This window comes from Colobus angolensis, unplaced genomic scaffold (genome assembly GCF_000951035.1).
Source record: "Colobus angolensis palliatus isolate OR3802 unplaced genomic scaffold, Cang.pa_1.0 Scaffold52, whole genome shotgun sequence".
Taxonomy (NCBI): Eukaryota; Metazoa; Chordata; class Mammalia; order Primates; family Cercopithecidae; genus Colobus; species Colobus angolensis.
In genome coordinates, this window is record NW_012118710.1 from 10,461,476 (window position 1) to 10,488,344 (window position 26,869).

The 26,869-nt window shown below is 35.7% G+C and overlaps 1 protein-coding gene across 8 annotated transcripts in view; it reads right to left on the reverse strand.

The window, feature by feature from the left end:
• NRG1 (neuregulin 1) overlaps window positions 1–26,869 on the reverse strand; it is a 1,122,805-nt gene that overhangs the window by 130,177 nt on the left and 965,759 nt on the right. For 6 of the 8 annotated variants that reach the window (XM_011960743.1, XM_011960742.1, XM_011960735.1 and 3 more), the window contains exons 4-5: window positions 21,973–22,023; window positions 19,668–19,718 (exon numbers count right to left, since the gene is read on the reverse strand). The exons of 1 other annotated variant lie outside the window; for it this stretch is intronic. In XM_011960743.1, coding sequence (XP_011816133.1) covers window positions 19,668–19,718; window positions 21,973–22,023 — 102 coding nt within the window. The remainder of the gene's footprint in view (window positions 1–19,667; window positions 19,719–21,972; window positions 22,024–26,869) is intronic. One more of the 8 variants, XM_011960739.1, reaches the window with a different exon arrangement.

Sequence of the window (26,869 nt, forward strand, 5' to 3'; positions counted from 1 at the left end):
GGGCATAAGTTTGTTTACTGAATGATTAATTCACCTTTTCTCTGTCTTTGAACATTTCATAATAAAATGCTGGAACTTTTAAAAAAAAATTTCATGGTGTTTCTGGGTTCATATATGATAAGGAGCCTATCTTGATATACTATGGTAAATTTTATTATAAAACTCATTACCTATGCCAAACAAACAAAATAATCCACCAATTCTACATTTAGTAACCTCCACTTGCTTATTTTTTTCCTCCTCTGCATCGTCCCCCAGCCTCCACCCATCACTACCTCTTTCCCCTACTACTTTTAAGGAATTGATTTTTAAGATGAATTTCAAAATTATATCAAGGGTAAAAGATTCATATAATATAACCATTATCTAATGACAATGAGGTATCTTTATAAGGCAACCATTAATTGCTATAAAACATCTAAGAGCTTTTTCTGACCCCCTCCCCTCACCCAATACCATTTATTTATTGAGAAGGGATTTTCCTTAATGCTACACTTCAATCCCTGGGGAATTAGAACATCTGTGAATAATGTGACTTGGGAAAATGTAAAGTTCACATTACTGAAAAAATCTGAAAGGTTAGATGGTAAGCTTATTCTGTTGAAATCAGTAGAATCCTCGGGTTATTCAGGACACTCCCATTCTGAACACACCTTTTCCAATGGTCAACTGGTCAGTGGACCATAAGGCCAGAGGCTCCAATGTGAAGGTTGAGCTTCTCTGCTGCTGGATTTTCCACCCAGTGATTCATACAGATATTTTATAAACTATTAAATATGTATGATGCAGTGCAAAGCCCCTCTAAAAGCATCTGTATTTAACTAAATCATGTCCCTGACAGCAAGAGGCATGCAGAGCAATTTAACCTAGCAGGAAAAGTACTTCTTTTACAAATCACTGCAGTGCAGAGCTTCAACCATATGCTTCTTTTTCCCCCCACCTCCCACACCCGAACACATCCAGTAATAAAGGAAAGGCTTAACTTAAATGGTTTGAAATGCTTTTAGATAGGATTTTAAAACAAAACATAAGACTTTAGAAGTGTTTCTCAAAAATTTTACCACCTTAAGGCTTTGCCACTACTCTGTCCCTAGAGGTCAGAGAAATAACCCAGCCTCAGGTTAAGTCTCCTTAACCCGGGGTTGAATACCTGGAATTAGCCTACTCTCTTCTATCATGCTCTTCCAAATGTCTACACTGTTTACTGACTAATATCAAAGGCATCTAGAAACTATCACTGTACAACTAGATCCCCCATATTCTTCTCTTTCACCCCAAAAAAGATTCAAAGAAAAAAGTTTTGGATGGGAAACTTCAAGGCACATCAAAAGTTAAATGATTGTTACCCCTTCACAACCGAAGACTAAAGAATCTAGTGAGATAAGTAGTACCAATTAAGCAGTTTTCCAAGGTACCTAAGCATTTGGCAAGGCAAAAGAATAGCAGAGGGATCTCTACATTTTTAAAAAAGTGCAATGACAATGTAAAACATTTTTAGAAATCTCATGCACAGAATTAACTGTGCTCCCAGAGACAGGTGGTTTTACAATAACCTGTGCTGGGGGGAAAATGTGTTGAATGAGTACAAAAATAATTAACTTACTGTCAAAAAAATCGGGGCTAAATGCTTGAATTGCCCAACCCAAAATGAAATGGCATTACTGTAATTCAGCCAACTGATCAGGAAATGTGCTGTGCAGCATTGAAATGAACTTCTTTTCACAATCTGGCGGTACAAAATGGAAAACCTCAGGATGACCTGCTTTTCAAAAGCAGTAGATTTCAAATTTTAAGGTCACTGTACAGGGTGTAATAAAAATAGCTACCATTTCTAAAGACCTAATCTATATGTTAATTTACTTGGCTACCTATCCACCTATTCATCCAAAAGATGTTTACTAAATGACCATATCTGTGCCAGGCATTGTGCTGGGGTTTGTAGATTTGGTAAGAGGAAATTAATTTCCATCTTATAGTTTTCCTTTTCTTCTAAAATAGCAAATGTGATCTGTAGAGAGTGAAGTCATGAGCTGAATTTTTAGAGTGGTAAGGTCTGAGTCACCTTAGAAAATGGAAGAGAAGGCTGACTGTGAAAAACAGAAACAGGTCAGACATTGTGCCAAGTAGTATATACACATCAGTTCTTATTTATAATCTTTACAATCAGTATGCAAAGTAACTGATATTTTTCTTATTTCACAGATGGAAAAAGTGAGGATTAAAAAAGATGCACAGAGAACCCACAATTATATGGCTAGTAAGTGGTAAAGCAAAGATTCAAACCATCTGAACTTCAAAAGTCATTTTTCTGTACCACTGTACAATATCTTCATACTGATACAAAGTATGGAAGAAGACTTTCAAAACATTTTTGAAAATCATCAATTACATAAGAGATCATTGTTTTTGTTGTTGAGCTCTACAGTAAAATTTTTACTTGGACTTACACAAGACTCAACGGGAGGAAAAGGGGATGAAAAGAAGAAAACAAAATGTGATGATGAGAATGTACATGTTCACATGCATATTACAGTTTCTACTTTGGATAGATTTATTTTTCAGATCCGTTCAGCTTTTTCCAAAACCAGGATTTAATGTGGAATATTAGGTTATCCACTCGATTATGCTATGCATCTTAAGTCTGGCCATGATGAAACCAACCCATTTAAATGATGTTGCTAGTAAGTACATGAATCAAAATAATTTAACATGCTAAACAGTATCATGGCCCTCTGTTGCATATTTCTTTGAGCATCAACAAGATGAAGGAAGAAGGCATGCCACAAACTCAGAGTTTAGAATAAAAGTGTGATTTCTCTCTTTCAATTTTTTAAGAGTTTTAATCAGTATTTGAAACCACCATACAATTACAGCAAATTAGAAATTACTCAAATTAAAATGAAAAGGGAAGATCAGGTCAGTAGTTACTGCTTCCTCTGCCATAGATTTCCCATTTATTTTAAAAAATGTGTGCTTTTTCAGAGTTTTTCCATAGACATTCTAGGTTGATCTTGTCTCTGCTGCTTTATGCAACTTTTTTTTTTTTTTTTCCAAGTAAGAATCTTGCTCAGCCTCAGACTGCTGGGCTCAAGTAATCCTACTGTTTCAGCCTCCCAATTGGCTGGTACTACAGGTACACATCACAACACCTGGCTAATTTTTAAAATTTCTTTGTAAAGATGGGATCTCACAATGTTGCCCAGGCTAGTCTTGAACTCCTGGCCTCAGCCTCCCAAAGTACTGGGACTACAGGTGAGCATCTACTCACCTACAGACTACTTCTCCCATCCTTAAGCAACTTCATTCATTCCTTCAATTATTTTTTTGAGCAAGTGCCTCATATGTACCAGGCCCTACCTAAGACTGAGAGGAAGAGGAAGGCAGGCACTGGGGAAAGAGACTGCAATAGTTTCTGCTTCTGTGATATTTAAATTCTAGTGGAAGACTTCGTTTTCCTAATCTTAGGTGGGCACAAAAGGCAGACTTCAGAAGTAAGAGTCCATAGTCTTATAATGGATTCTATTTGTGCAGTTGACACATAGTGGAGTAATTCTTTTTTAATGAGCCTGTCAGGAAACACTGGTTATTGTATATGCATGTCTAAGTATCTGAAATTTTCCTTCACTCCAGATCCAGTTATGGAAATGTTTTCTTCTGATAGTGTTTTGTTTGATTAGTGATAGAAGAAGAATGCAGAATTCAATTCCAGAAGGGATCATGCCCAGGCAAGAGGTCTTTGGAGGTACTGGACAATTACAAGCAGAAAAACATAATCTATCTGTTTCCATTCTCGGTAACCATCAAAACAAAACAGCCACAAAAGCAGACTAGGCTGTCATAATAATTTAATGATTGCATTTTTTAAAGCTGGTGGCATGATTGTTTTGGTAGATGGATTAAAATAAATAAATAAAAGGAAGCATTAATGCAGTTTATTATTATCTTTTTGATGAATGAAGCCTTCTTATTTACTGGTGATACCAAAGCACAATTTTAAAGTACAGTTAGTCAGATTTCCTGAATTGCTAAGGAAATGTGTTAATTTCATAGAAATTCTAAAATATCAGCATAAAAAAGTAGTTGAAAATCAAAGAGGAAAAAATGAATTACATGCATATAGATATATATCTGATTTAAAAATTTGTTGCTTATAGACCCCAGATTAATTAATAAGGAAGTTCTACAGGAATCAAAGAAATAAGTGTTAAACATTTTGACTAAACATTAGTCCTGATAATAACCTAGCTCTGCAAAATCATTGGCATGTCAAATGCTAACAAGGATGAGAATGAGTTTTAGAATTAAACTTACAAGCTATCATCTTTCTAAATGAATGAGCTGCTCAGAGATGAACTGATGGTAACTAAAGAAATCAATAATAAAATGATCAGGATGAACATCCTGTATCGTATTAGAAACAATTTTCTCTTCTTTCAGTTAATTCTGGTGAAAATATACAATGCTCTAGAGCAACAAGTTTCTCATCAACATCTAAATCAATTTGAACTTTTTATCCTTACAGCGTAATCGTAACACTGAACATTGTCATTGTGTGACACGTCCAATTGAGGCATGTCCAGTGAAGAAAAGAGTGTATACTTGGATGGAACTCATTTATTTTATATTAACATGGCTTGAAGTGACATTTTAAAAGTTGCTAAAATGATTTTCACTTTAAAAATCGGTTTCTCGTGTTTAAATACTATTTCCTCTGATGCTCAAAAATAAAACATTAATTTTTAATGTCACAAGTTTATAAACACTTTGAAGTTAAAAGTATAAATATGCATTATTTACTTTTCTATTAACTTATTACCACAGCATTTACCTTTTTCATTACAAATTCAATAATCTGTTATACCACTAAGCTACATGGAGCACTAGATATTATGTTAAACAAAGATCTTGTTTCTATTGTTCTTAAGAACAAGTATGTCCACCCCCAAAAATACAGTGAATTCTGTGCAAATTAAAAGAGATTTTTTAAATGAGTAGTAAATCAGGTCCAATTATGAGCAACAGAGTCTCAAAGGGTCCTAGATTAACCTCACCAGAACTTTCCATGTTGAATTAAGCATGCAGTTTGGTCAGGAAAGATATCCTTTTTCTATATTTTGTTTATATCTACTATAAATACCATAAGCATTCCATTAGCATTAACCCAGTGATTAATGCATATGTCATGGACTCAGGTTCTAATCAGTGATAATAACTGCCTACAACTATTTCCACAACTGTTCATCTCCCAACTCTTTTACCCTGACTAACAAAGAAATGCCTACTAAAGTCTAAGAGTTCATGTAGTTACAGGAAACCAGATGCATTATTTATAAGGATGCAGAGGCTAGAAAGTTCGGCTGTGTCGCTTACCCCAGCAGCAGTAGGCTCTAAGCTATTGGCAATAGGACCATTGCCAGTGCATTAGAAGATGAAATAGAAGGGATCCCTGCCAAATAAAATAGCTAAGTAATAACAAATGTTAAAAAAGGAGAGCCTTGGGGGTTGGAAGGAGTCTTGAAGATCACTGTTGAAGCACAATTCAGGAGATCACCAAGCTTTTGCAGTCAATACAGAAAGAAGAGCTGTAATCTCAATTAATTCTTTGTGTCTTATCTTTCTTGAGTACTTGCTTTTTAATTACAGTTATACTTTTTTTTAAGTTACAGTATCTGCACATAAATGAGAAATTACAACTGTTATAAAAGAGGTAAAGTGCACAGTATGAGATTTCAAGTTCAGGTATAATTAATTGTGTGTTTGTATGGTCCGCCCTGTTTAGAAATCCATACCACTGTTTTAGTGATCCAGGAAAAATCAGTATTTTTCTTCTTTGATTTCAAAGAAAAATAAACCCAGACACAAAAACCCACAATTTCTTATTCTTCATGTTCCAACTGATATACTGCTACAGACAGATACCTGTTGTGGCTTTAAGTAGATTTTGAGATAGTGCCATTCAAGTTTCATTTTCTGTTTAATCATTGTCAGTCACTTGGAATTTACACCACAGCACAACAAGAGGCTGCATGCTTTAAATGTTAACAACAGCAGGGGATGAGAATGCCATCTTGCCTGAAGAAAAAAAAAAAACCCTAAAATCTGACAAAATAAGTCAACTGAAACACAGAAAAAAGAAAACTTAACATAGGGATTGTTAAAACAAATAACCTTCCATATCAATCTGAAATTTAAACTAAAAGCTATGGTTTTAGTCTGCTTCTCAAAACTCATCTGAATGTTACCATCAGTTTCAAACATGAAGTAGCTGAGGCTACATACCACATAGTGTGCTTATTCTTTTCTTTGAATAACCTAAGCATTTCAGATGTTTACTGCATATACCTTTTATCTACAATGTCATTCTCATCATTATCTCCTCATCCCAAATGTGTGTGCACTGGGGAGGTAGACGGGATGAAGATTGTGGCATTCTTTTTAATTATCCAAGTACCAAATAAATATAACTCGGTACCTAAAATTGTTCTACTTTTAATGCCTTTTATCATACTAAATTGGTGTGTTTGTTTCCGTATCTTGCTTAGGAAACTGGGTTCATAGAGCAGATTTGGTCATCTCATTAGGGAAAAAGGACCATTTCTGAAAGTAACTGCAATGATCATCTGCCCTTTAGACTAGCAGGGTAGAGGTCACAAGAAGAGCTTTCTGAGCTCAGGAAGTGTTTTTCTGAGCCTTCAACCTCTACCATCTCTGGGTGAAAAGAACACAGGATGAAGAGTCAGGAAGATTGGGGTTGAATCCTGCTTCTACCACTACTTGACAAATACTGAATTGAGTATCAGTCTCCCCATCTAAATAATTGAACTAACAATATCCATTCTCAGATGAAAGCATCTGACACATAGTAGATGCTTATTAAAATATATTATTGTTGTCTATTATTACTATTAAGAATAAATGAAAAATCCACGGTATTGACACTATTGTGGCACTTTTCTTGTTCCCAAGCAAGTGCCTCTTCAGCACTACAGAGAGGAACAGCGACCAGTTAATAAGTAGATTCTGGAATAATTTGCAATAATCCTATCAAAGGAGAAACAGAGTTTTATAAATCACCATGAAAACAAATATTTATGATGAAATGAAAAATCTTCCAGATGTAAAAACCAGAAATAAATTTAAAATATACATATGTAGAATGTGAATGCTTCTCAAAACGTTACAGGTTCTCTAATAAATATTATGTAAGCCAATGTTAGTTTTTTAAAACTTTGATTTAAAAATACTGAAATATCTGTGTCCATGATTTAAGGTGAAGGCGGTTTACTTTTCATTGTATATGTGTACAACTTAAAAAAATGATAATCCAACAAAAAATTGATTAACTCGATGTTGACATCCATTTAATAAATACTTTCTGAGAACTGGCATAGTAATAAGTAATGGGAATAGAAATACGAATCAACCAAAATTCTCCCTCTAGTATTTTACATTCTGGTGGGGGAACTGATGTGCACATCAATATGGATAAGAACTGGCAAGACTATGGTTCAGGAAAGAGCTATGGGACCACCTAGAGTGAACTGCTGCGGACTAGAAGATAGTCTAACATCTGAGTATAACTACAAAATAGTAAAGGGTTTGATTTCACTCCTTGATTGGACAAAAAACATTTTTTATAATTTCAGACCATTATTTTAATAAAATATACCCAGGTCTGCACTTCAAATAAAAAGGAAGGAGAAGAGTTATGACATTTTGAAAATTGAGACTAGAGCCAACTCTATTCTTCATGAAGACCTTCTCCACCAGAAGCTTTTATTAGACTAATTCCTCAGTGCACTATTTACCCAAAAGATCACAGCCAATGTTCTAGAAACCTTAAAAAATAAGCAGGGACTGGGCGTGGTTCACGCCTGTAGTACCAGCACTTTGGGAGGCCAAGGCGGGTGGATCACTTGAGGTCAGGAGTTTGAGACCAGCCTGGCCAACATGGTGAAACACTGTGTCTACCAAAAATACAAAATATTAGCCAGGTGTGGTGGTGCACAACTATAATCCCAGCTACTCAGGAGGCTGAGGCAGGAGAATCGCTTGAACCAGGTAGGCGGAGGTTGCAGTGAGCCAAGATCATGCCACTGTACTCCAGCCTGGGTGACAGAGTGAGACTCCATATCAAAAAAAAAAAAAAAAAAAAGCAGAAAGTTTTATTATACTTGCTTCTGTGTGTACACATGTAGTGCATGTTACTTTCCATTTTTCTTTTTTTTTTTTTTCACTAAGCTGAATGAGTTTAAATATCAACCCTCCTTACCGGCACTATAAAATCATTTTTAAAGGTTTTAATAAACCTCTTAGGTATCTAAACCTTATTTTCATTTCACATACAGTCTCATCTGCACACACAAGGTAATTCTCCCACCCCCATAATCTATGTTTCCTAAAACACAGCCAGGGACCCTTTGTATAGTTTATTTTCTCACAGATAACTTGGAGAAAGTCTCAACAAAGGTGCATTTATGCTGTGAAACATTAGGGAGGTGAAATTAAGAAGCTGGTATGAGAACAACAGAGGAAAAACATGCATCTGGAGCAAGTAAGAGAAATGTAAAAAATTTGTGAAAAATCTATTATGGCCACTTAAATAATTTTCTCTCAGATATATGTAAGGCTATGCCTCTTTGTATCACATTTCATCATAAAAATATGTTTGATGAGGTAGGTTCCTCCTGGTACATTTCATCAGAGCTGGGGCATATTCGATTTTACAGCTTAAAAAAAAATGCAGCAACAGCAACTTCCTTTTCATAGCTTTGTAGACTGAGAATTGTTGAAAAAAAAAAAAAAAAACCGTTCTCAAAGCTACATTATTTGTGAAAGAAATGGATTTTTATAGGCTGATTCAATACGTAGATTTCTAGGTTAAAATGTAGGACAATATTTGTGTAGAACATTAAAACTAATGTTTTAAATATTTTGTCATGTAGAATTTTATTTTTTAATATATCTTAATTCCCATTTGTAGTTGAAATCTTTATCAAATGACACAGAAGTTTCTTGTCAGTTAGTCACTGCTCTTAATACATGAATTTTAAGAAAATTGAGAGAGGAATGATCATAAAGGAAAAATTTTGGTTTCATAATTTTAACAGATTAATCTACTAGATTCCTTGATTATACCTAGGCATCCTTTTTAAAATTGATCACTTCTCCTTTCTTTGGATCAATTCAAGTCTTTAAACAATAAAAAGTAAAAAACAAAACAAGTTTTACTTAATGAATAAGACAAGTTTAGGAAATTGCAAGCTGGGTATGGTGGCTCACGTCTATAATCCCAGCACTTTGAGGCTGAGGTGGGAGCATTACTTGAGCCCAGAATGTTTGAAACCAGCCTGGGCAACATAGGAAGACCTTGTCTCTATTTAAAAAAATAAAATTGCAACCTTTTCATATACACACATTTCCAGAAGGTCTAAACAAAAGTATCTCCTCAGATATGTAACATAGTCTTTGTAAATCCATCTCTGTATCAAGGATAAGTGTCTGCTCATCAACAATGATTCAACTTACCATACTATAGTCATGCTTTTCTAAAAGTTTCTAGTTATATTTCAAAAAGTTCCCCAAACTACTTGCAAATCCCTATTTAGTGTAAATTAATTTCCAGCACCTTTAATCACCACTAATTTTTTATTCTTGATGGTAAATTACAGAATGTCATCATCTTTTAAAATGAGATAAATTTCAGGATTCTGATTGCTTAGTAAAATAAGCTGTAAATATGAAGTAGAAACAACAATTTGCTATTTTAGAAGACAGACAACAGTAAAATAATAATAATATTTTCTTTTCCTTTTTTTTTTTTTTTTTTTTGAGATGGAGTCTTGCTCTGTCCCCTGTCCCCTAGGCCAGAGTGTATGGTACAATCTCGGCTCACTGCAACCTCCGCCTCCCAGGTTCAAGTATTTCTCCTGCCTCAGCCTCCCAAGTGGCTGGGTTTACAGACATGTGCCTCAATGCCCGGCTAATTTTTGTATTTTTAGTAGAGATGGGGTTTCACCATGTTGGCCAGGATGGTCTCAAATTCCTGACCTCAAGTGATCTGCCCGCCTTGGCCTCCCAAAGTGCTGGGATTACAGGCATGAGCCACCACACCTGGCCAATATTTTCTTTTGAATTACATAACCACAAATGGCTTTTCTATCTTAAGGAATATTACTAAAAGTAAAAACTGATTTGAAAGTCTTCCTCTTGCCATATTTTACTTCCCATTATGATTATGTGTCATTATGCACAATTAATCACAATTAAACTTTTGACCTCGCTGCGAACTCCTTCAGCCCAAGGACTATTTCCTATTTATCTCCCCCAACCATTACACCTCCCACCTCCCACCTCCCAAGAAATATGCATACACATTTCCTAGCCTCATCCTGAAATACAGTAGGCCCTGGTTATTATCTATTCATTTTCATTAAAGAGACGGAAAGTTTTGGCTGAGCGCAGTGGCTCATACCTATAATCCCAGCACTTTGGGAGGCCAAGGTGGGTGGATCACTTGAGGTCAGGAGTTCAAGACCAGCCTGGCCAACACGGTGAAACCCCATCTCTACTAAAAATCCAAAAATTAGCCAGGCGTGATGGTACGCACCTGTAATCCCAGCTACCCGAGAAGCTGAGGCAGAAGAATCACTTGAACCTGGGAGGCGGAGGTTGCAGTGAGCAGAGATCACACCACTGCACTCCAGCCTGGCAACAGAGCTAGATTCTGTTTCAAAAAGAGAAAAAAGAAAAAAAAAAGAGAGAGAGAGAGAGAGAGGAAAAGTTTTCAGTGACCTAAGGATCAAAGAGCAAAAATAGGGCCATCCAATTTTAATTCACCTACATTCACCATTTACTTGCTATTTGACTTCAAGTGTCACTTAGCCTATCCCTATCTATATTTTGCTTTCCTTACCATTGAAATAATGAGAATAGTCCAAAATTTCTTTAAAAAGTTAAAGGAAAGACTGATTAAATTTGTGATAATTACAAATACAAATTCCTGCAACATTTCACAAAGCCAGGCATTCTCTCTCTCTCGCCCTTTCCTTATGACATTTCTTAAAAAGCTCTTTAAAGCTTGGTATTCACTCAAGAGGTAGTGCTAGAATACCTCAGCAAAGAACACATCAAGAGTCCATCGTTGATGGATAAATTCAACCTAAACACCAACCTGAAATCAGAGATAGTTGTGGACTTGAATAAAAATGAGCACAGCTCTAGGCTCAAACCCACAGTGGCCCAATTAATCGGTTTTTGAGAGTTTGCTGACCTTTGGTAGACTGAGAGATAAAATGAAAAGTGCCATTCTGGCACTTTTGATGACTAGCTGAACTATGTATACACAGCACCTTTATTAGAGAAATGAGTTAAGTATTCACAGCTTGTATGGGAGATGCATTATAACAAGAGTGGGACAGAGAAAAGTGGAAGACGCCCACAGATGAACTACCAGAGTTGTTATTTCGTTTAGGTTTAAATGGTGATGTCTACAAGTCTGATAAAACCTCAATCAGTGTTATCTCACAACAGGAAAAGACCTGGTGAGTTTTCTATACAATATTAAATGGAATGGGCTAAGCGTGCTCTTTTTCTGTCAAAATTGAAAAATGAAAAACACCCAAACCCTAATCAACATACAATTACTCTGGTAAAAGAAGCTAGCAATTTTTCAAAATCTCTTTAGTCATGGTTTTTTTTTTTTTTTTTAAGGATCCATATCAAGTACTCTGACTTTTCTCATCAAAGTTAGAATATTTTACAGATTTCAAAATGTTTCCCATGCATTCTAATTTCAAAACTGTAACTCATTTCTCTACGTTTTTCTACTTTCTTTCAAAAGGCAGAATTTCCTGGGTTAAAAAGAGGGCACTGTTAAGAGTAATTATAATGGCTCCTAGGCACTAATGAGTCTTTTAAAAAATGATACTGCAATTATATTCAGTCTTCCAGCTTATTATTTTCTTCAGATTGCTCATCCTGCTTAGTTTTGTCTGCCCAATGAAACACGATTTTCAACAACACCTATTTTTAATTTTCCTTTAAAATTCTGTTACTAATACCTATTTTCTGATTTTTCTAAGGTCGTTTGCTCATCAGTTGTCAATGATTGTGTTGTTGTTTTCCTGTCTAGCTCACTTTTCCCTGCTTTTGCTACAGAACTCTCCTCTCTGTAATGATCCTACACCACATGGTTCCCATGGGGCTGAGCCCATCTGCCCTCACTAACCCCAACACACACAGCAGTGGATACGTGCCCCAGCCCCTACTCAGCTGGAGTCATTAATCTCCCTGGATGCAGTATTTTAGGGTCAGACATGATGCAATCAGGGCCAATCAGATTCTTCCCTAAAATGTGCTGTTTGGAGGAGTAGAATTTGTCTTCTTTTTAGAACTACCTATTTGTTCTTTGACTTTGGACAAGTCACACATTTCTGAACGTCAAGTCCCTCATCCATGGGATGAAATCTAAGCCAGTGAGTTGTATAAATAAATGACTCAAAATAAGAAAATATGCCTTATAAAATGTAAAGTATGATACAAGTATCAATGATATATATATACACACATATATCATATATATATACACATATCATACACATACTTACACACACACACACACGTATTTTACAGTCCAAAAGAATAATTCTGTAAAGCGTTAATTTCAACCAAATACAAAAGGTCAAAGCTTAATCAAAACTTTTTATATTCTCTTCTCCATTGGTGGAATGCAATGACAGACAGTGAATGACTTTAGAAAGGGCAAAGGCAGAAGCGAAGAAACAAATTATACTTGCAAGCACTATTGTTATAAAAAAAAAGAAAAAGAAGATATATTCATGTACAGAATAAATGAACTGATCGTGAAGGCAGTAACTTGCTTGCACATATGAATGGCTATAATATACGAGCCCCAACTCTTGTACCAAGTCACTCTAGTATCCCCAAAATCTGTAATTAACTCCCCACTCAACCAAACAGATGAGGTAATACCAGTAGGGCAATTTTCTTTTTGAATTATTATTTTATTGCTATATGATGCCTGACAATTTGTTTGTCATTCTCCACAGTGGGCACAGCCACCAACCCATGAAAAATGCCATGTTTATAGAGATCTGAAAACACAATTTGCATTCAATTAAAAGTAGCTCTCCAACAGTGGCAGGAGAGGTTCACATGTTATGACCAATAAAGATCTGAAATTGAAATGGCATTTTTCCCGCTGAGAATCATTTAGCTAAGCTCCCAGAAGTTTTTTCTACCATAAAAGCAGGTAAGTCAGTTACAACTGAGGGTGGGATGTAAGAGCCATGGGTCTAAATTTCAGCAACGGACCACCCAGATCTGGTCCAATCTAATCAATACATATTAGTGTGCCATTCCCAAGTGAAACTGTTCTATCTCATTATGACAGAAATGTCTCTGCAAAGACATTCTTTTCCTTCAGCTAGTTTTTTTAGGTGCCAAATTAAAAACTGAATTGTGCATTTCATTCAGAGATTTCAAAGAAGACTTCCTGGATAAGTTCTTTTAAAATGAAGCCTTAGCCGAGAATATATAATATTTTGAAAAGACATAGTGATTTCCTGGCAAAGAACTGTCAGCACCATCACTTACACTAAAATCATAAACTTGATTCCTTCTCCAACAATAAGGGCATCTTCCAACATTGTTGAAGTAAGATGCAGAGACTCTCTGACTTTTATTTTCTTTTTAGAGCCATGTCACTTTTCCACACACTAGCTCTCTTCCATACATGAAGGGACCACCTTAAAGCAAAGTTGTGCTAAATGATTTACATGCATTTTCTCACATTAGACTTTCCAATATATGTTTAAAATAAGTAGGGTTCCTCAGACCTAGAAACTGAATATAAGGCTGGGCATGGTGGCTTATGCCTGCAATTCCAACACTTTGGTAGGCTGAGATGGGTGAATCACTTGAGCCCAGGAGTTTGGTAGCTGTGTGGGCAACATGGTGAAACCCTGTCTCTAAAAAAATTACTCAGGTGTGGTGGCACACGCATGTAGTCCCAGCCACTAGGGAGGCTGAGGTAGGAAGATGGCTTGAGCCCAGGAGGTCAAGGTTGTAATGAGCCATGATTGCACTGCTGCACTCCAGCCTGGGTAACAGAGAGAAACCCTGTCAAAAGAAGAAAAAAGAAATGAAAAGGAAAGAAAAGAAAAGAGGAGAGGAGAGGAGAGGAGAAGAGAGACAAAACTGAGTCTCAGGGAAGTTACACAATTTGTTTAAAATTATACCGTAATTAGCAGCACCAGAATTTATTTGTTTTATTATTTTTGAGACAGGGTCTCTGTTGCCCAGGCTGGAGTGCAGTGGTGAGATCATGGCTTACTGAAACCTCAATCTCTTGGGCTCAAATGATCAATTTGCTCAAGCAATCCTCCCACTATGGCCTCCCAAAATGCTGGGATTACAAGCATGAGCCACAGAGGTTGTCCTCAGCATTATTGAGTCCACTCAGCATTTGTGCTCTTCCCATTTTATTCACCTTCCATGCTTTGATGTGTAACATGAAGATCATATGGGTACAACTGGCCCCAGACAAGTCATTTACTTTAATCCACCACATATAGTCCCAATAACCTTTGTGCCAAAGGCTACTTTTCAATCCCCTCACAGAATGCCATTTCTTTCAATAGTAAGGACTTTTTCTCTGAGGCAGCAAAACCTTACATGACATAGCAGGCTACTCTATTATCTGGGGTTAAATGCTGCTGTGTGACTTTGGACAACATATATCAGTTTCATCTGTACAGTGTAATAAGTTTTTACGATAACCATGAGCCATCATCCACGTAAAACATCTAGCACAGCACTTGGCACACAGTAGGCCTTCAATAAATGTTTGCTATTATTCATATTTGACACAGATATAACCACTTCAACTATTTTCCAGGGATTTATCTTGATTTTCTTTCCTATTACTATTTGTTAGATGTTCCGTTTTGTTTTCCTCATTTATGTATTAAATTGGAATGGATGGTGCTTAATTCAGCAAAGTGGTTGGTATAACAATTTTTTATGGTATTCAACAGAATTGTCTGCAAAATGGGGTCACTAGCAGCTGGCACCTCCAGAAGAAGTCATTAAGGCTTGTTCTAAACAATCAATTTACTTCTGCTGATTCTATAAAAGGAGCAACAAGCTAGTCCTATTGACTGTTTTGTAAGGTTCAAGTTCTTCTGAAACTTGTCACTTATCTGTAATAGAAAACTCATTTAGGCAAATTACGTATAAGCTTTTAGTCACAGATGCCTCATTTACAAAAAACAAAAGAAAAGAATAATGTTTATCTTTATCAGGAGACTAGTATAAAGAACTTAAAAATTATAATTAACAACTCTAAACTAGTGAATGAACAGTGGAAGTTTCCAATTTCAAAAAATTGACTAGTAAACACTGTTTTACAAAGGGAAGGACTAAGAACTTTGATATTTCACCAAGATTTACAAGTGTTAGGAAAAAATAAATAGAAAGGGGGCAAAACTGATAACGTGTTTGGAAACGAAAAATCCCTTAAAAACCTCCAGTCAAGAATGATTTCTTTATTGTTACAGTGACCTATAAAATATATTCCTGATTGGTATTTAAAGACATGAGAAAAATGCTTATAATACATTAAGTAGGTAGATGGGTAGGTGAGTGACTTTTATTTTCTTCTTTTTTTCTTTTTCTTTTTTTCTTGTTTTTGTTTGTTTGTTTTTATTTTAAGAGAGATAAGGTCTCGCTCTCTTGCCCAGGTTGGAGTGCAGAGGTTCAACCATAACTTAGGACAGCATCAAACTCCTGGGCTCAAGTGATCCTCCCACCTCAGCCTCCCAAGTAGCTGAGATTTCAGGGCTGTCACTAGGCCTGGCTAATTTCTTTATTTTTTGTAGAGACGAGGTCTCAATGTGTTGCCCAGATTGGTCTCGAACTCCTGGCGTCAAGCTATCCTCCCACTCTGGCCTCTTAAAGTGCTGGGATTACAGGCATGAGCCACCATGCCTGCTCTTTTTTATTTTTTTCTAATCCAACATGAGTTACAGAGGAGAAAAGGGAACTTTGGGGGCTGCGAAGTCAGATCCATCTCCTCTGCCTATATCTGTTTGCGCTAAAAGCCTCCTCTGTTTTACACTGACCTCCAAATCGTAGAGAACTGTTTCATACATAAAATGTTTGCTGAATCCATACTACTTCAGAGAGGCTTTTCAGCATTTACTTTAGAAAACACCAGCGTCATTAGTTCAAAGAATGTAGCCTGTACAGCCACAATCACATTAGAAAAGCAGAGTTCGCCTTTCAAATACAGGAATTTACTAGCATCTCCTTGCGGCTAAAATAAAGTGAAAAGAAATCTATTCTTTGAGGCTGATTATTTTTGACCAGGCAAACTTTTCTGAGGCCTTTGACTTTTTTTAATCTATTTTGCATTTTTGAGTCTGGCTTATTGTTATCGCTGACTCTTCAAGGTTCACCTTCAGCCTTTACTAAATGGAGATATTTGTACCTCACAGCTGTTCCCTGCAATGCAAGTTCTGCGTGTGGCTGCCTTGAAATGGACTGTGTGCTTCATGCTATTTTCATTACTGTAACTAAGACTGGACCTGGTTTCTGCCATGATTGGTTTATATTTTCAAATTGAAGAGTATATTTTCATGAGATTAAAAAATGTAACAAACTTGCCAGTGTACCCACTGAATCTAAAATTTTAAAATATACACTAGGATTAGTAAAAAATGCATGTTGTACTTATAAAGAAACAAGTAAAACAATAGTTAATATGAAGAAGTATAATGAAAAAGCCAAAGGAGAAAATAAAATGAAACACCAAAAGTTAAAAAACAAAAACAGAAGCAGCCTTTGTTTCACCTATGGCTTTTCTCTTTCTCTAACACCTTATATTCAGTTGGTTAGGGAATCCTGCTGACTTGACTTTCAAACTATTACACACTATTTTTTGCTACCTCTACTGCTACCAGCTTGGGCCAGGCCACTATGCTGTCAGCAAAAGGCACCTAACTGGCATCCTGGATTCTACCTTTTCTCCCAGTGAGTCATTCTTCCTACAGGAGCCAGGGTGATTCTACTAAATACCAATGTCCTGACAATGGCCTACAAGGTACTACATGCTCTGGCTCCTGGGTTTGTGGCCCTCATCTCCTATATTTCATCCCTTGGTTTCTTCTACTCCAACCCCACAGGACTCCTTATGGTTCCCCTACAGGGCACATGAGCCATGCTCTTGCCTAAGGGCCTTTACACAGGCTGTTCTTTGTCTAAATACAGTTTCCCTGATGTTTCTTTGGTTTTTGTTCATTTGTTCATTTGTTTTTCTTGAAACAGAGTCTCACTCTGTCACCCAGACTGGCGTGCAGTGGCACAATCATAGCTCACTGCAGACTCAACCTGAGTTCAAGTGATCCTCCCACCTCGGCCTCCCAGGAAGGTGGGACTACAGGTGCATGCCACCAAGTTCAGCTGATTTTTCAATGTTCTATAGAGCAGAGGTCTGACTAATGTTACCCAGACTGGCCTCAAACTCTTGGACTCAGGCAACCTTCCCGCCTTGGCCTCCCAAAATGCTAGGATTATAGGCATGAGCCACCACGCCCAGCCAGTTTCTCTAGATGTTTACAAAGTTAACCCTTCACTTCTTTCTACTTTTTGTTCAAATATCAACAATTTAATGAGACTTACCTTGATCAACCCAATAAAAATCACAAGTCTCAACTCTCCTTATCCCCTCCCCTTCTCCACGGTTTCTCATTTTTGGACTACATAGCACCTTCTAATATATCATGTAATTAGTTTATTATATTCATTGTTTATATTCTTCTAATAAAATTAAGTTCCACAAAAAAATGGATTCATGAATCAATTCAACCATATTTACTGAGAACTTACCATGACCTGGGGTGACTGATGTGTGAAGACGGCACATTGAAATATTTTAATATCATGGTACACAAAGCTTCCCTTCTTAGTGTTAAATCATTGCCAAATATCAAAAACTAATTCTGCTGAGAGTTAGGGAACGGAGTCAGATTTCATAATTATTTCTCTCTCAATGATAATGCAATGAATAGAAACGTAAACTGAGAGATTCATTTCAGTTCCCCAAAGCTCAGGAAAACCAAAAGAAGTATTTTTTTACATTCCCAAACTGCTCAGATATGCTTAAGGATAGTATCTATGGTCCCACTGAAGATAGCATGAAGGGTTCCAATTATGAGAGTTTCAATAACTTTATTCAATGAATTGCACAGGAGAGAAACTATTTCCAGACAAAATGCCAAAAAAGAAAAACCTAGTATTTGCTTCTGTAGAATAAACACTTAAAAAAAAGCTCAATATGATTCCTTAATGCTAGCTATATAAAATCCATATAATTACACTAATCTTTTTATAAGTAGAATTATAAAACAAATAGCACTAATTCACCAGCAGAAATGATCATTTTGGAGGATATGATAAAAGCCTTTGGAACACGTAGGAAACTAATTTAGCCCTTTCTAGCATTTCATTTCCTGTTTGATCTCACTAGGCTATTGCCATCAATCCAGCTAAATGAAGCTTTATGTAGTTAAAATATAGACAAAACACCATACTTCACACAATAAAATATAATTTTATACCATATAGTTACAGTTCTAGTACCACCAACCTGGAGGGAAAGGCTGTAACATCAAACAGGATTTATTTAAACAGATTGACAAAACAACTTAAATTGCCAAAAGGACAGACTTTCTTTTCATGAGTTTTCCTACCCTGCTGAGAGCAAAAGGAAACTGTTTCTTCAACATACTCCCCAGATTGAAATAGAATAACTAGGAACATCTATTTATTGAAGAGCTTATCAAACTGAAAAATGCTTTAAATAAGGAGCTAAAATAAGGAAGAGAAAGACTGCAGTTATAAGTTTAATTTTCAAGGTTTGCTAAACTCCCCTGTTGAGTATCAGAATTTAATACAATGATATTCTCAAATTATAAGTATCAAAAATTCTTTATGATAGTCCTTGCTAATATCTTTAAGTTCCCCTGACATAGCACAAAATCCCAGTCAATCTAACAGTTATAGAAGTCCACAAGCACAAAGCCCATTTCACATTAAACGGATGAAAACTAATCTGAGATCTTATCTAGGGACTTGCTTTCAAACATTTTCATAATTAGTTACTTGCTATCAAATTTGAATTAAGGGCATCTATATATAGTTTTCTTACTCCATCACAGCTGACTTTATATGAGAACGAAGAAGTTTTGGAACAGAGGCTTCAAACAGCTGGGTATCATGCCTCAGGCAGTTGCTGAAGGCATCCAGACAAGCTGAAAAGACACACAATGTGCTCTATTGCTTGCCAGGAATTAAGCCTCAGAACTGTGCAATAATTTTTCAATATTCAAAGCCACCAGATTACCCTAAAACGAATACATTTGTGGTATATTTTAATATTCTTATGTATACTGGGAGGACAAGATGTCTAGTTGTCCTTGAGCATATTAGGAGGCCATTTCTACTCCAAATAGCAAATACCAACTATTGCCAAACTCAATACTCTGACCCTTAATAGGGGCAGAGGATAGACGTGAACATGACCTTCCAAAGCAGATAGTGTCTTGGGTTAAAAACCAGTGAACAGAATATTTAAGTATACTTACATGAAGAAGTATTTGCTCCTTCTGTTGATACTGATATTCTAATGGGAGACTCTATAAAACATAAAAGTGGAATGAGGTTTTATTGAGTCATGCTGCTTGGACTCTTAAATTAGAAAATTGCCAGGCTTGGGTATCACCTAGTAAAAGAGTACTAGAACACAGTGCAACAGAGAAGCTGAAGCATTTATAAGTCAGAAGATATATGCAGTACTCAAAGACCACAAAGGAATATTTCCATAGTCTAGACCCGAAGTCTTTTAAAAGGGATGAAAATGGAGTCAATCCATCTGTAAGAATATCCCACACACCAAGCATTATCTGAACTCCCAAGACAGACTACTCTGAAGAGATCCACACCACAGGGTGAGATAGAAAATACTTTCTTTTAGGTGTGGTCTTGATTTTTAGAAAACATGAAACCAAAGGGAACAGCCCCCGGATTCCAAGAGAATGAAAGCCAACTTTCATGCATGCCAAATAAATAAACAAACAAGATTGAGAGTATTTCCAGGCAACGTGGATCTGCATAAACATCCTGACCAGAAACTGCTGAAGTCCATGCAAAGTCTGCTAGAGCAATAGAGTTATTACATTAGAATCAAACAAACCATGCTAATTAAATAAATCATACAATAGTTGGGGATATCTAGTAGCAAGATTTTCTTAGGTAGCAAAGATAAAAGAAGAAAAAACAGTAGTTAAGTATAGAGAGAATGAAAAATATGACTCATGAAGAAAAAAGCATGGAACGGATGGGTTTTCATTAGTAAGAAATAAAGAAGTCTTAGTATCAAAGAAGGATTGAAAGTCAACAGCCAGAAAGTTAACAAGATTCAAGTCACATATTAAAAAATAATAGTTATAGTCAATTTCCCAAGACAAGTTCCATATAAATGTAAAAACTCTTTTTTCCTAATGGCATTTACTGGAGTCACATATAATGAAATCCCTATATTATAGAAACGTGTAGATGAAAGGTGAAGAAATTCAGAATATTTGATTTATTTTTTTTCTCTCTCTTTCCCTCTTTTTTCCTTCCTTCCTTCTCTCAGAAGAGTAACAACCTCTTAGACTCCAGGATACCATTCCACAACACACATACACTTATATCTTAGTAATGACACATGAATATGTCCTAAGTATAACTAAAGTAGTCTAGGATACAGAGATGTTTAGCGTTCATGGTTTTAAACAATGGTTTGGAAGGGAAGAGGAAACCAATGAAGGTAAGATGGAAAAAGGCATGTTGATTATGGGTCATTCTATAGTTTCAACAAGATACCAGACATAATGAAAAACTCAATGAAGCTAAAATATTAAATGTGGAGTAACAAAAAGAATATTGAACTTGAAGTACCTTCTCTTCTACTTCCTGAGATATATGACTTAACATTTCTAATGCTTCAGTTTTCTCATCTGTAAAATGAGGAAAAATGATGTCTTGTTTCACAAGTTTATTGTGATTATCAAATGAAATGTAAGAATTTTTGTAAAAGAAAAGGCACCAGGCAAAACCAAGTTACCATTGTACCTCTGGGATGAATTTCCAGTCTTGGGTGTTCAAAAATTTTCTTCCAAATAAAGATTAATTTTTAAATGTTCTAAGGTTCTATTAATTATAGAATTACAAAGAATAAGAAAAAGTTTAAAAGATGAAATACATAGAGGATTGATTAAATGCATAGCTTGTGAAGAAATCAATGAATTGTGGTTATATATGCATTGCTAGAGTTGGGTTCTAAGTTGTTAATATCTGCCCAGACTATGAATGCTATCAGCAAATATTATAGGCAAGTGAGAAACCAAAAAAAAAAAAAAAACAAAAGACAACAGCATTTTTAAATGTCAGGCTGTAAGTCTTTTTTTTTTTTTTTTAAGTTTAGCGATCCACAACCGATCATTACAAACCTAAAGGTCACAGATCAGATGTTGATAAATTATCCAGGAATACACTCTGAGGGGTGAAAGAGTAGAAGGCACTAAGAGAGGCACCTGGAAAGACATAAAAACTGAGCTTGTAACTCAGATATCTCCTTTACTTGCTTAATGTCATTAAGTTGCATCTAGATGTAGATTTCTTTCACTCATGTTTGTTTCTCCGGCCTAAGTTTGAAGATGCAGCAAGAACCATCCTCCCTTAAGTAAAATCCAAAAAGACAGAACAAGGTTGAGAAAAACATTGAAGCAGAAAACAAGAGCAGCTGAGAGGTTTGGATGCAGAAGGGGTTCTGATTAGTAGAAGGAGCAGCCAGCAGTTATGGTTGTCATTCTGGTTAGTAAAATTTGCCAGGCTTATTTTCCTTACCTGAAGACATATATGCTCCTTCAGTTGAGGCTGGCATGCCAGTGATGATCTCTGAAAAAAAAAGGTGATAGGACATTATGATATATAAGCAGGAGGCCAGGAGCAGGTACCACAGCCTGCCTTCAAACTAAAAGTAAGTATAAAGGAAGGAAGTATTGCAAGGGAGTGAGAAAAGTCCAGGCTTTAACCATACAGAGAGTGAGAAATGCAGAAAGACAGTCCAAATTGATAGTTCTCCTTTCTCAGGCAAGGAGCATAAAATCAGCTGTGCTAGAATAATTAGTAAGCATTCACTGCCCCCACTTGGGTCAGTGAGGAAGAATTTCTGTCAAAGAGGCAGTAGGCTTCTCAGGAAGAAAAGTCGAAATAGGGGAACTAAGAAAGTCAAAGCTATCAGATCACCCAGCTATAGTAAGAATTTTTAAGTTACGATCTTTAACAAGTACATTTTTGTTCAAAAATAAAAGTAAGCCAAGTTTCTAATTAGGATTGGTGAAAAACATCAAATTCTGGCACTGAACTCTATTTAAAATTGCCAGTGAGAATGAAGACAGGTGCCTTATCATATGATAGAGATCAGCTACCCAGGCAGTAAGCATGCAGTTCCCACCCCAAAGAAATGAAGGATGAACCCAACCTGTATACTTCTAGATACATCATTATCATTAAGATTGTGATAGTCTTACTCAAACTTTGAACTTGTTTTCTTGCTGCCTTTATGATGGAATACAGGGTAGTTACATTGTCTATTTCCATATTCAGTTCTTGTGAAAAGGGTTTCAGTTTGGCAGAATCTAACACTTTTAGCAAGGCACAGTTTTATGAGGCCTGGAAAGATGTAGAGATGCAATGATGCATATCATTCAAGTTTCATTGTGTCATAAGTCTTGCCAAATGACTTAATGGTAGTTCATATTTTCTAACCAGGACGAAAGATAAGTTGAATCTACTGTGATACTATCTACTGTACAAAAAATTATGAGATCTAACTGAGAATCCTAAGCAGGTCATATACAATTTTATGTTTAAATTAATATTCTGTTAATCATGGAGTAGAAGAGTTTATTACTAATATAATCATCTTTAAATACAGATATGGCCATTTAGGGTTTCCAAGATTGGACTAGTCTAGTAGGTAAGTGGAATCAATTTAAGTGGCAATATTTCTTCAACCTCTGAAGTTTCTCTAGGGACAAAAGATTTTGTGGAATTGAAAGGAAAACAAAGTCGTGTGAGACTCAGCAGCAATGTTTAAGAATAAGTGATTAGCAACATACCTTTAGTAAGACCAAATGTGTCTTTCTGCTGCAAATTAAGAGTGGATGATCCTCTCTAATCACAGATTAAGAGGACAAACTATTCAAGGAGTAAGATTGGTTTCAATACATCAAAGTTGCCTACACTGGCTCTTATATCCACTAAAAATGGGGCTAAGTGAAAGGAATTAGTATGTGAGGGTACATCATTTTCTCAGGATTTTCTCAAGCATCAGACGAGAAACAAGATATTCTGAATTGGTAATATGAAGATATCTGTTTCTGAAGCAGCTCCAACAAGCTTTCTCAATTTGGGCTGCAGAAAATGAAACTGTTCTTTGAGAAAATGTAATCTTAGAGAAACTATATTAGAGATTCAAAGTGCGTGTCCTTCTCTAGAAATATCTAGAAGGGCCATGTTTCCAAACAAAGGACCCACACTAAGAGAGATGCTTCCTTCTCTTGTCCTTCAGGATTCATCAATGACATTACAACCAGATGAAGCTGTAAACTCAAGGTGCACAACTAGAGCTGGGCAAAAGTCCCAATCCCAATTCGGATATCAAGACTCCTTTCAAATTTATTTTTGACAAACTAAGTAGCTATCCACTGTGACCTTCCAAAAAAAAAAAAAAAAAAATCAGAACTTTTCTATCTCCAGCAAAAAATACCACAGATTAGAGGAAAAGTTAACCATAATGTTTCATTTTTTAATTGAATGTTACATAAAAATACCAGAACAGGAGGTTACTACTGTAACCTCTACACAGAGACGCAGCTACACAGAGACAACTTAAAATAACCCCTCTTCCTAATATTAGGTATTTATCTTGGAGACCTTAAAATATCTTTAATGATTATGGTTTCAAATACAAACCTTCTGAATTAATCCTGGAGGAAATACAAGCTCAAAAGTTAACCTATACTTCTACACCAAAGGAGTCTTCATTTTAAACATAATCTTGCTAGTAAGAAAGTTAATCTTTTTAATTAAAACCACTCAGCAAGCATTTTTATGTGTGCTATGGGTAGAATTTATAGATTTGGAAAACAGCCTTTTGTTAAAAGTAAATTGAAAGTAATTTTACATTACACTTACAGACTTTTAAAAAAGCATTAAATCCTGCAATCTTCATGATGTTTATTTAAGCAACATATTTTCCTATAGTAATTTGGTATATTAAATTTGTTAATTTATAAAGGACAGTCCCTTCATTAGTGCAAATTAATTAGGTTTTGAATTATCAGAAACTGAACACAGCTGAGCAACTTATGCTGATCAGGCAAGTAAACATAAGGAACATTAGTATATTTGTAATGTTTGAATTCTTTCTTAATAAACTGGGTCTGGTCTCAGGAAAAAGTTGCATGGTCTCAAAGATACCTTCTAGAAAGAAATTTTTCTAATTATTATGAATGTAACATGTCTGCAATTTCACCATGATCATAATATACTAAATGTAATTATGTAGCAAAATACACATATACACATTGTATACAGTATATACAAACATACCTAAAATATGTCTGTGTGTATTTCAACATTCACTTATGTGACTTTGTTTTTCTAAACTTACAGGTCACTACTGTACATACAAAAATTTTGATCAAGTGATTTCTTTAAAAGATTTAAAAGCGGACACACTTGTTTATTACAAGTTATAAAGATGACTTGAGGAACATCTTTGAGTACCCGAATTCTTCCTGTTCATAATGAATGCTTACTCTAAGGCAACGGAGAAATTTTGAAATTAATAAATGGTGTAGTGACAGGATGAATACCATACGTTGAACAGACAAGTCTACCCTATTGTTTTCATGTTGTTCTCACGTATTTGCCTTCCTGGGCATCCTACATAACACAACATACATGTAGACTGTTAAACAAATTATAAAACATATTTTACATGCTTTTCAATGTAACTGCAGGTTGTTTACCAATATTGTGAAATTACTAATATCATTATCAATTTGGAAGAGGGGGTAAGGCTAAGCCTATTACCCATATGAGTCCATTTTTAAAAGTCGTAATTGATAATTTAATTAAATTTTATAAAAATAATATATTTCTGCTCATCTCAAATGAAACAGCTATTTTATTGCTACAAGCCCAATTGCTCCTGTGGGAACTTCAATCTCACTCAAATAATTTTTCTTCTGATTAAAAAAGAAAACTTAGGAGAAGATATGATTGATTAGTTATATATTCTCCTATATTAATCTTTTAAAAGAAAGCATTACTTAATTAATTTGGAAACCAGTAAAGTCTATTATTCTCTTCCCTACTCTAAAGCCCAGGAGTTTTCACAAAGCTTGTTAGCTAAGAATTAATTGCTAAGTCAAGGTTTCCCTATATACAGACTGAGTCAAAGAAACCACAAATACAAATGAACATATAGTGTGTAGGGTGTGTAAACATAGTGTATGTGGGCCTTTTCCTTTGTCATAAATGAATTCATGAAAGGAATTCACTCATAAGTTATCACATAGTTACTGCCTATGAAATTCTTTGTTATATGAAAACCCAACTGGTCTTTGTAAGCTTTGCATTGTCCCAGAAGTAATTAGCAGATTGCATAGGTTGATATATGTCTACTATATGATAAATTACTTTCTCTAATTCTGAATAAAGTAGGGGTTGAAAGGCATTGGAAAAGACAGAAAACACATACATTTCTAAAACGTAGGTTGGCAAAATGCTTGACTGTATTATTTTCTAAGTGCTTGAAAATAGTAAAAGCATGGCCACTGTTAACACTCAAGCATACACTGTTTCAAGGGGAATTTCCTAATTTTCTAATCATTTCATTTATATTTAGTCACTAATCCGGATAGATCTAAACAATGAGTTTCATTGCAGAAGACTTTTATGATCTAATTTTATTCTAATAATTATTATAGCTGTCTTAATGGAATTCAACATCGTACTAAACAGCAAGGTCATCTGGGGAGAAAGCAAACAGCCTCCTACGAATGTCTCCCCCAACCTCCCCATCTCTCTTATAATCTTGTATCAAAATATATTCTAAACATCTTGGAACACATAAAAAGTAACTGTGTGAGAATTTAAGTAAATCACAAGGAATCCTTTGAATAGGAAAGAATTAGGATAATTAGATTGCAGCAACCTACAAGGATCATTCATCAAGGAAACCTGTATAGAAATTCTCAAACTGTAGCCATGAACTTCTTGGAAATATATAGAAAAGATGAAAAAATGAAATTAATAAAGTGACTGATAGTTCATAGAAAATATAAATTAAAATCTCAAGGGGAGTTCTACATAATGTAATAGTCTGACAGCATGTTCTTATTTTAACAACTTTTTTTTTTCTAGAATCCCCAATGAAACAATAAATTCTTGGCCGGGTGTGGTGGTTCACACCTGTAATCCAAGCACTTTGGGAATCCAAAGTGGGCAGATCATTTGAGGTCAGGAGTTAGAGACCAGCATGGCCAACATGGCAAAACTTTGTCTCTACAAAAAATACGAAAATTAGCTGGGGTGTGGTGGTGGGTATCTAGAATCCTAGCTACTCAAGAGGCTGAGGCAGGAGAACTGCTAGAACCCAGGAGGTGGAGGTTGTAGTGAGCCGAGATCCTGCCACTGTACTCCAGCCTGGATGACACTGCGAAACACC